This window comes from Triplophysa dalaica, chromosome 11 (assembly GCF_015846415.1).
Source record: "Triplophysa dalaica isolate WHDGS20190420 chromosome 11, ASM1584641v1, whole genome shotgun sequence".
NCBI classification, from domain to species: Eukaryota; Metazoa; Chordata; class Actinopteri; order Cypriniformes; family Nemacheilidae; genus Triplophysa; species Triplophysa dalaica.
In genome coordinates, this window is record NC_079552.1 from 16,571,856 (window position 1) to 16,584,940 (window position 13,085).

A 13,085-nucleotide genomic window follows, 5' to 3' on the forward strand; every position below is an offset into this window, starting at 1 on the left:
TCACCTTTTCAAAAGGCCTATTTTAGATGAAGCAAACATCTAGAAATTGTGTTAATTTGAAACTAACTAACATAAATAATTTATTATCTTTTGCAGTCTTTCAGGTCGACGGATTCATAGTTTTTGCCGATTAATTGGCACGGATAACGATAATTTGAACTATCGGTTATCTGCAATAATCCCCACGGATAGTTTTTCCTGGTTGCGTTTCACCCAGACGCAGCAGGGAAAGCTCTACTGGGATACGCAGGTGGAGAGTTCAGAGTATAGTGTAAAGTCGTGACCTCTAGAGGTGTAAATAAAACAGACAGCCTAAGCGCTAACATTAGTAGCCTATTAACGTTAGCTTAAGAAGTTATAACATGGACAAAAATACATGCTGAAACGTTAACATTTTATTATTGTTACTATATGGCATTTATCAGTATTGTGTGTGTTTGTGTGTGCATGACCGCACGAGATCCGCCTCCGAAATAGAAAACAGATGACATAGACTGCACGAACGGATACTGTTAATGACATTCGTTTTAATGTTAACAAACATGCATGAGACCACGACAGTATATATTGTAAAATATTACAATGGAAACGTCATTCTGCTGGTTTGGTGCCAAGAATGTTTTGAATATAAATACAAATTTTTGAAATTACCTACTTTTTGTTTAAATCATACACTGGAGTTTAATATTTATTAATGTAGTTAATATTTGTGTTTTATTTAAAAGTACAATACAGCTTAGTGTTTCAAGCAACGTGTTCATTGAGGTAATCCACTTCACTGCTAATTTACTTAGTTTTTTTTTTCATTTGAAATAAACCATAAAAAAAAACTATCAGTAATTAATCGTTATATGTAGATACTGACCACCTTAGTTATCGTTATCGGCAAAATCAAATATCGGTTGACCTCTTGTTACAAGACCACCTCAAGCTTTCTTAGTGGGTTGATCATTATTGTGTTTTCATTAATGACTTCACCTGACTTCCTGAATTGGTGTGTCAATTACAGGATATGAAATGAAAAAAGTCCCTCCAGGCAGGAACAGGATTAAAGTGTCTTGATTTTTTTTTTCCTCATATAGCAGGACTGCTGTTTTAGTTGTTGTTGTAACATTTAAGTGTAAATGCACATTTCTACTTTCTCTCTAGATACACTATGGTGGACAAGAATATATACATCGTTCAAGGGGAGATTTCTATTGTTGTTGCTGCTATCAAGAGGAACTCTAGATGGAGTTCCCATACTCCTTTGGTAAGTTTCTCAGTTTAGCCTTGTTTAAAGATTTAACGGATCCTTACAGGCCTATGGTCACAGATTTTTGCATGATGATCTGTAGTTTTTGAAATACCATGTTTTTTTGTGAGGCCACAATCAGTGCCATTAAATTACACCGGTGTCTTGAATCATTTTTAAATAAACTGAAAACATAACATGCCCCAATTGTTGCTTAAAAATATACAATTATTTACCTTTACAGGATGAAGAACAGGACCCACTACTCAATAGCTTCAGCAACCTGAAAGAGGTCCTCAATAACATAAAAGGTTAGACATCATTTTATTTAAGATTAAGTAAAATGCATTTAAAATGCAGTTATTGTACAAAATATCTTGACCTGGTCACTTTCACTTTCTGTAATCACACCTGTCAAAGATGCGGTATTGTTTACCTATGTTTATCCCAGTAATACAGATTTGTTTGATAGATGTCTTTCAGACAAACAAAATATAAAATGTCAAACAAATGATTTTTGCTTTCGCTCAAGGCACATTTCATCTTTTCCACCATTTGAGACCTTATTTGAACAAAGCATGTCAGGTGGGACCAAACTAAACAGACTAATTTAGCATTCGCAAAAGTGCTTCTTTCCTGCTACAGAACGAAAGCGTATTTAACCAGGTGTGTGCTAAATTTCCTCGGAGGAAAGGGATGGCCTTTTCAAATCAGTCAATATTATCTTTCTCAATGTCTTACTATTGGGCTTGTATGCCGCCTCATAATTTTTGGGGTCCCATGGAAACTATGTCAGTGTTTGTTCATTTAGTTATCCAAATGCCTCTTAATGAATTGGACGGCAAAGGTAAATGTTATGCTGTGTTGTGCAATTGTTCCTCTGTTCAAAAAGTAATGAAGATTCTCTCTTTCCTGGTTTTGAATCATGTTATAACAATCCTAAACTGTTCTTGATTTAAAAATGTAAAATTTATCCGATAATTTTGATCCTCTTTCTCCTTATGACCGCCTAATTTTTTTTCAGTGATTCATATTCATCGCTTAAAATACATCCACCACACAGACGTAAATCTTGTTTACAGAATTACTCAAATCTCAATGACCCGTGAGTAGGGTACAACAAACTTCTGTATATCTTTCAGTGTGTTGGATTGATTAAAACCAGTCCTTCAGGCTCGGGTGAAAGAGCCACCTCTCACCATCTCTGCTTCCATGACTTCCATTTAGTAACTGAACGTCCTGCTCGGCGTTCCTGGGCCCATTCATCATTGTGAATTTTTGTGTGGGTATTAATGTAGGGGTGCGAGTTGATGAGACGTGCAGCAGCCTTCTGCTCTGTCTGCATGTCGTCATGCCTCTGTAATGGAAGCCCTGGACGGGGAGTCCTCTCTCTGGAGGATACTGCTGCTCTGAGATGGACAGGAGCACCTGTGTCTGGACCCAGAGAGAAATCTGCCAAACTCCCCCTTCTGAACCACTGCAGAGGCCTTGTTAGTTCTCCTGCACTGTGGAACAAGTGTTGGGTTTCATTCACCTACTTTATAGTCTCTCATTAAGGATGTTAGCTTGCTTTTTAAGCCTGGGTAGGACGCAAAAATCATCAGTTAGGATATTCCTGAAAATGTGGAACAAGTCATTCGTATTGTACATGTACATATTTTATATTGTACAGTTTTACAATAGCTATATTCTTTGATGCTCTTGATCTTCAACTGTGCTTATAAATACCAAAGAGCCCAAACGTCACAGATTGTCTAGTTTTAATATAATTTTCTTCGCTACACCCGTTTGCCTAAGTGTCTGGTGGGTGACGTGTGAATATTGATGGGTAGCAAGAGTTTGATTGTGTTATTTTGGCACTGGATTGGCTCCGTGCATCCGGAATTAATTTTGTTGTATATCTCTTAAATGGTGTTGGGTGGGCTTTAGTTGGCCAGCTGTCATCCAAATGAAAGCCATGTAATTCCATTCTCATTGTAGCTGTTTTATCATAGCCAACAACAAAAGCTACCGCCAAAGGAAATGTGGATTAGCCCCAAAAGTTTACTGGTAACTTTCTCTGGCTTGATAAAGGTTTCATTCTCCTTCCTCTGCACCAGGCGTTTGACTGACAGGAACATGTGTCCTATGGCGGCAGAATGCAGCTGCAAGTATATCATCTGCAGTTTTGGTTGAGTAAATATAGCAGGGAGTCTTGTCAACCCGAGAGATGGATTGTTCTGGGAAAGGAAGTGTTGTCTCCCCTTCCACCAAAATGTTCTTCTCCTGTATTTTTGGTTTTCTCAGACAGTTTCAGTCCTTTGTGTATTATCTTGGAAACTATCTTCCAAGCCTATTAAACTTGGAAATTTAGTGGGCTTTTTGAATAATTTGGAATGCAGATAAACTTTTACTCCTCAAAGTTTAAAAAGAAAAGGAATACTCTATAACTGTCTATAAATGTTATATTTATATAAAATGTTTACAGAATGAATGTAAAGTAAACTGCTCTGCTCTCTTGTGTTGCCAGCAGAAGGCACTCAGAGATGCTCTTGTTAATCCCCTATGGAAATACAAACAAGCAACTTGGGCTGACAAATGGATGTCAGTGAGTTCTTGGGTTGCTTTTTTCTGGCATTAGCTTTAAGAGTCTTCGTTTTTTTAAATCCACAAACACTTTGGGTTCTGGTGGTATTGAAAAAAATGAGCCTTAGATCTTGTGTACAGCTTGTTGTATGACTGCTATACAGTATAGAGCTCTCGGTTGTGTATGAGAGATATTCCAGCTATAAACCACGGTCGGTTTAACATCAAATTGAGATCCAGGATTCAGTATGAGGTCAAGTAATTCCCATGGATATTTTTGATTTCTACTTTGTCGTGCCATAGAAGCAGTAGGTAGAGGGATGGAAACATTGCATTGAATGAAGATGTCTTACCTGCTCACAGTATTCACACTTTATACGATAGTGAGCTCCAGCCTTAGTCCTTTAAAGCTTTGGATCTTTCTCGCAGCTTCCCCCACCCTAAGCATCAGAGGTCAGGTTTTTGACAAGTCTGCAGAGGCAGCCGACAGACTAAATCCTCTCATTTTTATTCATACAAATGCAGGTGTAAAGACGACACCCAATAGATCCAATACCAGAGCTTTGTTTGATTGACATCTCTCTTACTTACCCATGAGCTCATAGCCTTTCCTCTGATGTGGTACGGCTACACTGCCCATCAACTTTTTCTTTACCAATATGTGTCTGCATTTTGAGTCAATTAAAGATTTCACATTTGTAATTAAATAAGTAAATATAATATGATTTCTTGTGCAATCATTTTTAGTTTTATCATTACATTGAAGTAGGTAGCTGAATTATTTTGTATATTTGAGAGTGATCCTCACAAATGTCTGTGATATGTTTCTCCCAAGATCAAGAGAAATAATTCTAAAACGTTTATTTTGCTTTAGGCACAAGTGAAATTCAGCAGTTCACAATCCATAACAAAATGCAAAAAACACAATTGATTTTGGGGTTGAACATGACTTGGAAACGTTGTTGTGAGTTTCATTCTTGTAGTTTGCTCTTGGTCCTCCCTTTTAACATACACAGACTGTGTACTCGAGCTGAAGGTCAAGTGCAAGCATGCTTGCAGCTATGCCGCTGTCCCAGCAAGGGTTTCTCCGTGGGCATGTGGGAATATCCTGCTCTCTTGAGGCCCTGTGGACTCTTCTGCCATTTGATATCTGCATGTATATCATACCCTAAATGAACTGCAAGAATGTTGTCCGGTCAACACTGAGAAAAGAGAAGAGTCATAAGTCTGAGGGGAACGTCACATATGCATACATGTTTACTTATGATGACATGTACAATGAAGAAATGTCCCTATGTGCATAAATAAATACTGCATATGTAGAGAAAGTACTGTACAAAGGCAACTTGACTTGCTAGAGTGTAGAACTTAGTAAAATTACTTTAAATATTTTAATTTTGTCATTTTCTCATGGGCTTTTTTGAAGTAACAACCCATTATTCTCTTGAAAAAGCAACAAAATTGACTCAAGATACTAATCCACATAACAAAAGGGGACTTGAATGTCCCCAAAAAATAACTCATTTTCAATCAAGAACAAAGTTACTGCCTTTTGCCTTTGCAGGGCAGTTTTTGTGCTGTTAAGCAAAAATGGTTCCTAGCTTTGTTTCTACAGTCAAGCAAGCAAGCAAAACACACACATGGGGTTGGCCAATCGTGTCCTTGGTAACATCATCTGAGATAGCAAACAAATAGTAAGTAGAGTGTTCTCAATATTGAATGTGATGATTGCTCGAGCAAGGACATCACTTAACGTTTTAAATTACAGAATAACATGGAAAGAATGTGTGGTTCTGCTTGACTATCTGATCCTATACGATGACCCATATGATTGTTTATGTGTACTGTGCATAAAGGAAGTTTGGGTAAAAATGTAACCACATGGTTTTTTGTGTGACACAGGCATTTTATTTGAATGCAGTGAAGTATTATCTCATTTATCGGTCAAGCTCTTATGGCCATATTTTGATTCATACATAACATCGCTTAAGCGTTCAATGTGTAAACGTTTATATACAATATCATTAACCACCAAAGCTCAGGGTTTCAAGGTTGGGTATCTCTCACAATGTGAAAGTCAAAAAGATGAGAAAGGAGCCTAACCTGAATAGCACGAGGTTTGCTGGAAGGAATTTACAACTGCTGTCCCCTGAGGAGAAAGGTCTCCTTCTATTACACCAAATCTGGCATCCCTGGTTTCCATCACAAAACAATCATCAACCGTCCCCAAGTCGTCCTTGCCGCATTCATCTGTCCATCTTAAAGAGAGATGAAAGTGCACGGGATTCACCACTTGTTAATGTTCTGACCTTGCAACCGATCTAGCGTGTAGCTCATTTCTGTGAATTGTTGGCGAGCCTGAATAGTTGTTTATAGAAAAGTTAGTACATTGTGTGGTTGATTGAGTTGTAGTGCAAATTTCCGTCTATTCGAACGTAAATAGTAGCGTAATAAAAAGAGGCCTTTTTATGATTTGTTTAGTTTATAGTACAGTAATGAATCGACATGATATTTAGATTGTTGTTCTTGAAGTTGTGGCCGTGCCTAGCTTGTTGTGTGTTGAAGTGTTGTTTTAGCACTGTAAATCCAGGGTACATGCTTCATATGTAAGTTATCCGTCCCTGTGGTAAGTTTAACATCCCGCAGCATTGTGCCGGTGTCACTCGGGGTGGCAGCGTGCTCATCATGGCCTCTGTCCCGCTGCAATAAAATGCACCATAAGTCGTGATGATGGATGCTTGTCTCTTCTCTGCCAAGCAGCCACCCAGTGCTAGTTAGTAGCTGTAAATCTGGCCAGTTAACAGTGCTCTAACCGGGGACTGACAGTAGAGGCTTAGGCCCGGTGTTAGGTGGGGATGCAACTGTTGTCCTGTTTCAGAGCCTCTCAACAATGTGCTGAGTGCATGCAGGGGCACACAACTATTAATCATTCCACGGCTGTGAAAGTCTAGTTTGTAGGGTAAGTGTAGATGGTGGAGGTTGGGGGGAAGGGCTTGCATATACTGATGGGAACAGAGGACCAGATATTAGGGGAGCATCTCAAACAGAACCGTTTTGACCGGTACATCTGTCTAATTTCCTATTTCATTGATAGGGCACCCCCATAGACGTACTGTGTTGCTTATGATGTGATGCTTAGGAAAAATTGATTTGCACTTGATGCTCTTTGAACAGACGGGCTTCTTCTGAGGAGAGTGGTGAAGACATGCTAATTGACTCAAGTTACACTGGCAGCTTTTGTTGTGAGGTCTGCAGTAATCCCTCATCAGCACAGCAGATGATGATGAGCAAACAACACCGCTTAATTACTTTCTGCCATCTGAATTAATATTGCTCTCATGTAAACACAGATTCTGCTGATCTGAGCGCAGTTTTTTAAATGCGTCATGAAATGTCCTTCGAACCAGCTTTGAGAGATGAGAATATATGTGTATGATTGCATTGTGAAATCATTCAAATTTACCACATTCTCATTCTTGTATTGTCTCTGAATAGTTTAGTTTTATTATTTTGTTTCCCCAACATGTATACATTTGTTCATTTATCGCAGATTTTCAAACTTTATGATGCCAAGGACCCCCAAACAGGATGAACCTTTTGTGAGGGACCCCCTGTATAAAATGCATATTGTCGCTGTCCTTCTGAAACCTTGGATGTCCAAATTCAGTTTTTCAGAAAATGGAAAAAAAACAATGTACCTTTTCAATAATTAAATCCTGTGTTGTCAAAGTTGACAATCACTTTTTCATGCTTTTTATTGGTTAGATATTTGCAAAACCCAGTGACATACATCAAGGGTGATTAACAATAATGATTTGGGACGAATAAAATCACAAAATATGGAGATAAGAGGTTTTAGTAGAACAGAAGCCAAATTTTGTGTGTGTAAAGAAACGTTCAAAATTAGTTGGATAAATAGTTAGAATATTTTAAAGACAACAAATTGTTTCCAAATTAAATAGTTGGCAACACGAGTCCAAAAAAGGAACCTTAGTGAGAAAAACTTACTAGAAGGTAGGGTTGGATGATTTGACAGCCATCACAATGTTGAGCCGGCATCATGATTCCCCTGCATGATGCAATTTTCATAATCGGGAAGGTCTGCGGTCGTCCGCACATCCCATGGCGATGTTTCACTGTTGGCATCGTCCGACTTATTAGGTAGACATCGCCCCACCATACTAGAAAGATACAAACATAAACTAAATTTTGGAAACTATCATATGCATGTAGCAAAAAGCATATAAACGCTTGGAAATTAAACGATAATTATGTTTAGTAGCCTTGATAATTTGTGCTTCATTTTTCCCCTGTAGATTTCCAGGCAGCCTTTCAATCTTCAGGGGGGCCCTTATTTAACGAATTTGACAATTTAAATTGAAAGTAAATTTGATTTGTTTTGTAATGATGGGAAATGGAGCTAGTATTTTACACATCCTTCTCGACAGTTTATTATCCAATGTTTATTTAAAGTATTTATTTTGAAATAAAAGTCCTTCTTAAAAGAACGATATATTGCTGTGTTTGATATAAAGACCAATATATTTTTACAAATGGGTGATATTTTTTCTGTTTGGCCGCCATACAGCACATTAGCATTTTATTCATAAAATGACACTATGATTTAAGCAGGCATTTTCCACTTGGTAATGTAATATGACCACAGTAAAATCCACAATTAATGTTATGTCATGTGCGGACCATGAGTTCAAATCTGTTACTAACTAGGCACGTAATATACAAATTTGGTTGTGTTTGAAATCTTACAGGTTTTTCAGCAGTTCTGTAGTCGTAATGTGAGATGTCAGACATAAGCAGCAGAAGTAGGGGTGTAGCGATAAGCTTAGCTCACGATTAAAAGCTTTACACAATACTGGGTCTATGATTACGATTTCATCACGATATTACTAAAAATAAATGAAAAGATTTTTAACTAACAAACTTTACTATTTCTTTTTACTAAGGAATTAAAAAAATTTAAGCATTTTTATGTAACTAAAAAAATGAATGGATCTGTCGACCGACTCCCATGCTGCCCGGTTCGCGGTCACCTAGTGGCAGGAGCTGTGCGAGTGACTGGTTACACGAGCAGTTTCCCATGGTCTCAACGACAGCCCTCTGCTCTCCGTTAATTCTACACTTAGCTACCAATGCTTGATGAGGCAGCACGAAATAAGCGCTCTCAGATCTCTGCAGAAAACTCTGTGGAATTCTGTTGATTTGTTGAATTCTGTGACGGATTTTAATCAGCCTGAGGACGAACTATGTGATATCTGAGACTTTTAAAACCAAACTAATCGAGGAGAAGTTCAGGAAACGTATTTGTTATAAGGCACCGCTGTATCATTTCAAATTCGTTCACAGCAAGAATGAACGACAGGCAATTCCTCCCTAAGTTTTATTTGAAGTTATCTTTACGTTGTGTTGTGAACATGCGGACAAGTGTAATTATTACAAACTAAAATCAACGTAATAACATGGCAAGCCTTTTCGTGATAATAAAATAAAATATATAGCATACTTTTTCTTACAGTATACTATATAAATATGGTTTGACATGCACCTTTTCTGTTGGTTCAAATGAATTCAGGGTAATTTGGTTTGGTGTATTCAGAGTTTAATTCGTTTTAGCAATAATCAATAACAGTGCTCTGCCTCCTTTTAAGTAAGCAGAACCAAATCTGCTGTCATCTGCCTTTAAGTGCATAGAAGGGCAGCATTTGAAGACTATATGAACTCATTTACACATAATTATATTTGTGTACAAATGTAAACCAATTTAAAACAATTCAGTGGAATTCTGCAGATTGTTTCCAAATTTTAGGTTGAATTAACAAAAAAGTCTGCAGATTCTGTTTAACCCTGCTTATGAGGGAAAACAACTTAAAATAAAAGCTTTATGTGAGCAAAACCTATGAGAGGAAGATTTACACCCAACAAGTATGTGATTAAAAAATGTAAGTTCATGTTATGTGGCTCATAAACAAAAGATTTGGCACCTGCTTTTTGCCCCCATAGAAGCCAATGGGTCCTTAACTGATTTTTTTTGTCTGGAGCCCTGTATTGCCATAGTCTACGCTACATATCTTAATAGCTCTACGATACATATCTTAATGTTTTTGTACTGCGATATAGGATACTTCAAAATATTGTTACACCCCTAACCAGAAGGATTTAGAATTTCTGTGCAGATCTGTTGGATTGCTCTTTAATGTTCTGTTAAGCATATTCATATGAGGTGGTAATTGGTTCAGGGTCAGAAGACTTGTGGCAGATGCCTGCACACTCTGTTACCACAGAAGGAGAGGGCATTGGCATCATATAACTGCTGAGGACATTCATAAAGCAAGGGGTGTATTAAGGTGGGTTTGGGCAGTTTCAACACCTCTGCCTTCATCCCTCAACTCTGATGAGGGTCCACTCTAAAAACAACCCACGGCATAGCATGCTGACATGTTGATGGGAGAGTCTGTCTTTCCAGGATTGACAAAATGACCAGGTATGTGTAGTTTTTGGAGGCGCCAAGTGCCGGCGTTCATTGTGCAGTTCAGGCTGGTGCTATCTTTAACCAGCACAAGGCTGGGGTAAATTTAGCAATGGGTGAATGACTCAGTTGCCATTTTTCTGAGTTGTTTTTATCTGATGTTTTGGTGCTGTCTCGAACCACCACGGCATCGTATCTGATCAGTCATTTTGAAGAAAGGCAGTTTGCATTCCTGTCATAACATTCAAGGTTCAGTAGACATGGTTTTGTGTCCTCTTGAATCCCTTTAAGCCAGTAAGGTGCCAGTAAGTTAAGACTAAGAATTAAACCATATGTTGGTAGTGTTTATTGATCTTTAAGTCAAGTATGAAGTCAGACAGTGTTCTAAATCAGTTAAATATCAAGTCTCTTTTCATTAATTTCTTTTAGATAGATTTCAAGGTTCATTCACTTTTGGAAGACCTTCCCAACCAATCAATAAGTGTTGAGTAGTTTTAATTAAATACAATTTATATAAAATAAAATATTTATATAAATGAGTACTAATGTGAATGAAGTGTAAATTAAATAGTTATATTATTAGCCACTTGCCAGGGGTGCGTTTCCCGAACAACCACATAACTCGCTGGTTAACTTTTTCCTGAAAACATAGTAACTTTGTCGCACATCTGTTGTTTTTTTCAACGTTGTATGTAAAATTAAATTTGTAAATTTAGAATGATGGATATAGAATGCACTGCACTTGCTTACCTTGCTCAAAACCATGATGTATAGAAGTCTACATGTCATAATAATAAGGAACTATGCTTCAAGCCACAGCTCTAGAGCTGTAGTTCCAACCATGCAACTTTGCGATGCTGTTTGCGATTTATCGTTGAAACAAGGGTTTCAGGAAAGTATATTGAGTTCATATTTTCACAATATTTTTAGTTTCATCATGCATAATCTTTCATCACAGTGTTTAGGTTTAAATGCACCCTCATAATGCGATTCTAATATTATTTAAATAAAAGTATTGCATGTACAACTGTAATTGCAATTTTGCCAAAATCCTTAAATTAAGCTCAAAATCGAAGTAGCATATTGCAGGTTTTAATTGCAATAAGAAGGCATTTTAAACACCTTATTTGGACCAAGATCAGAGCAAGGTCATGTGCTTCTATCATGAATCTTAAAGGGATAATTCACCCAAAAATTCTGTCATCTTTACTCGCCTTAGAGTTGTTCCTAATCTGTATACATTTCTTTGTTCTGATGAACACAGAGAAAGATATTTGGAATAATGCTTATAACCAGACAGATTTCGCCCCCATTGACTCCCATAATAGGAGAAATTTGTTTATCATACTCTTTGTTTAGTTGAACACAAAGAAGATATTTTGAAGAATGTAGGACAGCAAACAGTTCTGGTTCACTTTTGAATACCATTTCTGCCCCCTACTATGGTAGTGGGGGGCATTATCTGTCTGGTTATAAGCATTCTTCCAAATATCGGCGGTTGCACTGCTAGCAGCACTTTGGGAGAGCGCTGCTGAACAGTTCACATTACATTATTTTAAGTACACTCACAGGCAAATCTCTTCAAAAAACGTCTCATTGGTCAACTATTTATGTGCAATGTTAGCATAAAACATGTGTTTATAAACACTGTTTAACTGTTTCTCTGAAGGTTATGAGGGTTCAGTCAGTGGAGCAAGGAGGATTGACATTGTGATTTAATCACCACCTCTGCTAACACGAGCACTATGCAAAAGCATATAGAGAAAACAACCACAGCTCTTTACGAAAAGCTACGCCTGTTAAGAAAACAAAGCATCAAGTTTGTGCAAATACTGCCTGTCATTTGAGTTTGTGACAAAACATTTTGCAGTGTTTACATATTGTTTATACTGCATAATATAATTCACTAAATTGAAGCTTTCCTGTAGCTCAGTGGTTAGAGCATGGCGTTGGCAATGCTAAGGTCATGGGTTCGATCCCAGGGGATGGCAAATTGTCAGAAACAAAAGACTCTTTGATAAAAGTGTCTGCCAAATACAAAAATGTAAATGTAAAATATAAGTTTATTTGTTTCATAAAGTAGAAGAGGATTTTATTATGCCTACATTTTTTGAATATGTGTTTTAAGCTAAATTAAAGACTCTTCCCCCTATATATGTCATGATTGAGGATTTCTTTAAAAAGTATAAAAATCTCGTTCTCATGAACTCAGGATAAGTGTCTAACGTCACACCCCTAGTAAACATGTAACTTCCATTAAGTCCTTACTCTGATTATTGGAAAAAATCGCGTTATTGAAGGGCATGTAAACTTCGTCATTGTCTGTTTGTTGTCAATAAGCTCTTGCATGGCAAAGGGCAAGAAATTTGGTTGTGTTCCATGTTGCATGCGAATCTATAGGTGTTCTGTTCTTCTGATGCTTATTACACCCGATGTCTCAAAATCTCCTTCTGAAATAAACTATTACGCTTTGCTAGGTGTAGAGAGTAGACGTTCACTGACTGCGTTCTGTGCTGAAAGAGGGATAGCGTAAGATAATGGTGTCCGATTTCTTGGAGGACAAAGGTTGAACGTAACGTGAGAGCGAGAGTGGATATTTCTCTAATTTTATTGACAATGGAGAGACTTGTGATGTTAAGAGGCTTCTCTTTTTGCAGGGCTGTCAGGCTGGAGAAATCAAAGCACACAGCAGACCAGCAGTACACTAAGCCCTGGTAGAGGGGGAATGGTCTGGGATGGGGGGTTTGCAGAAATAAGGGCCAATATTAGTATTTCACAGGCAGCGCCTTGCTTGTGTGGCGT

At 37.7% G+C, this 13,085-nt stretch overlaps 1 protein-coding gene across 1 annotated transcript in view; it reads left to right on the plus strand.

Annotated features, from left to right (window-relative positions):
- Window positions 1–13,085, plus strand: part of gbf1 (golgi brefeldin A resistant guanine nucleotide exchange factor 1) — a 71,419-nt gene that overhangs the window by 4,617 nt on the left and 53,717 nt on the right. The window contains 2 exon segments of the mRNA XM_056760187.1: window positions 1,150–1,252; window positions 1,479–1,545. Coding sequence (XP_056616165.1) covers window positions 1,157–1,252; window positions 1,479–1,545 — 163 coding nt within the window. The 5' untranslated portion in view covers window positions 1,150–1,156.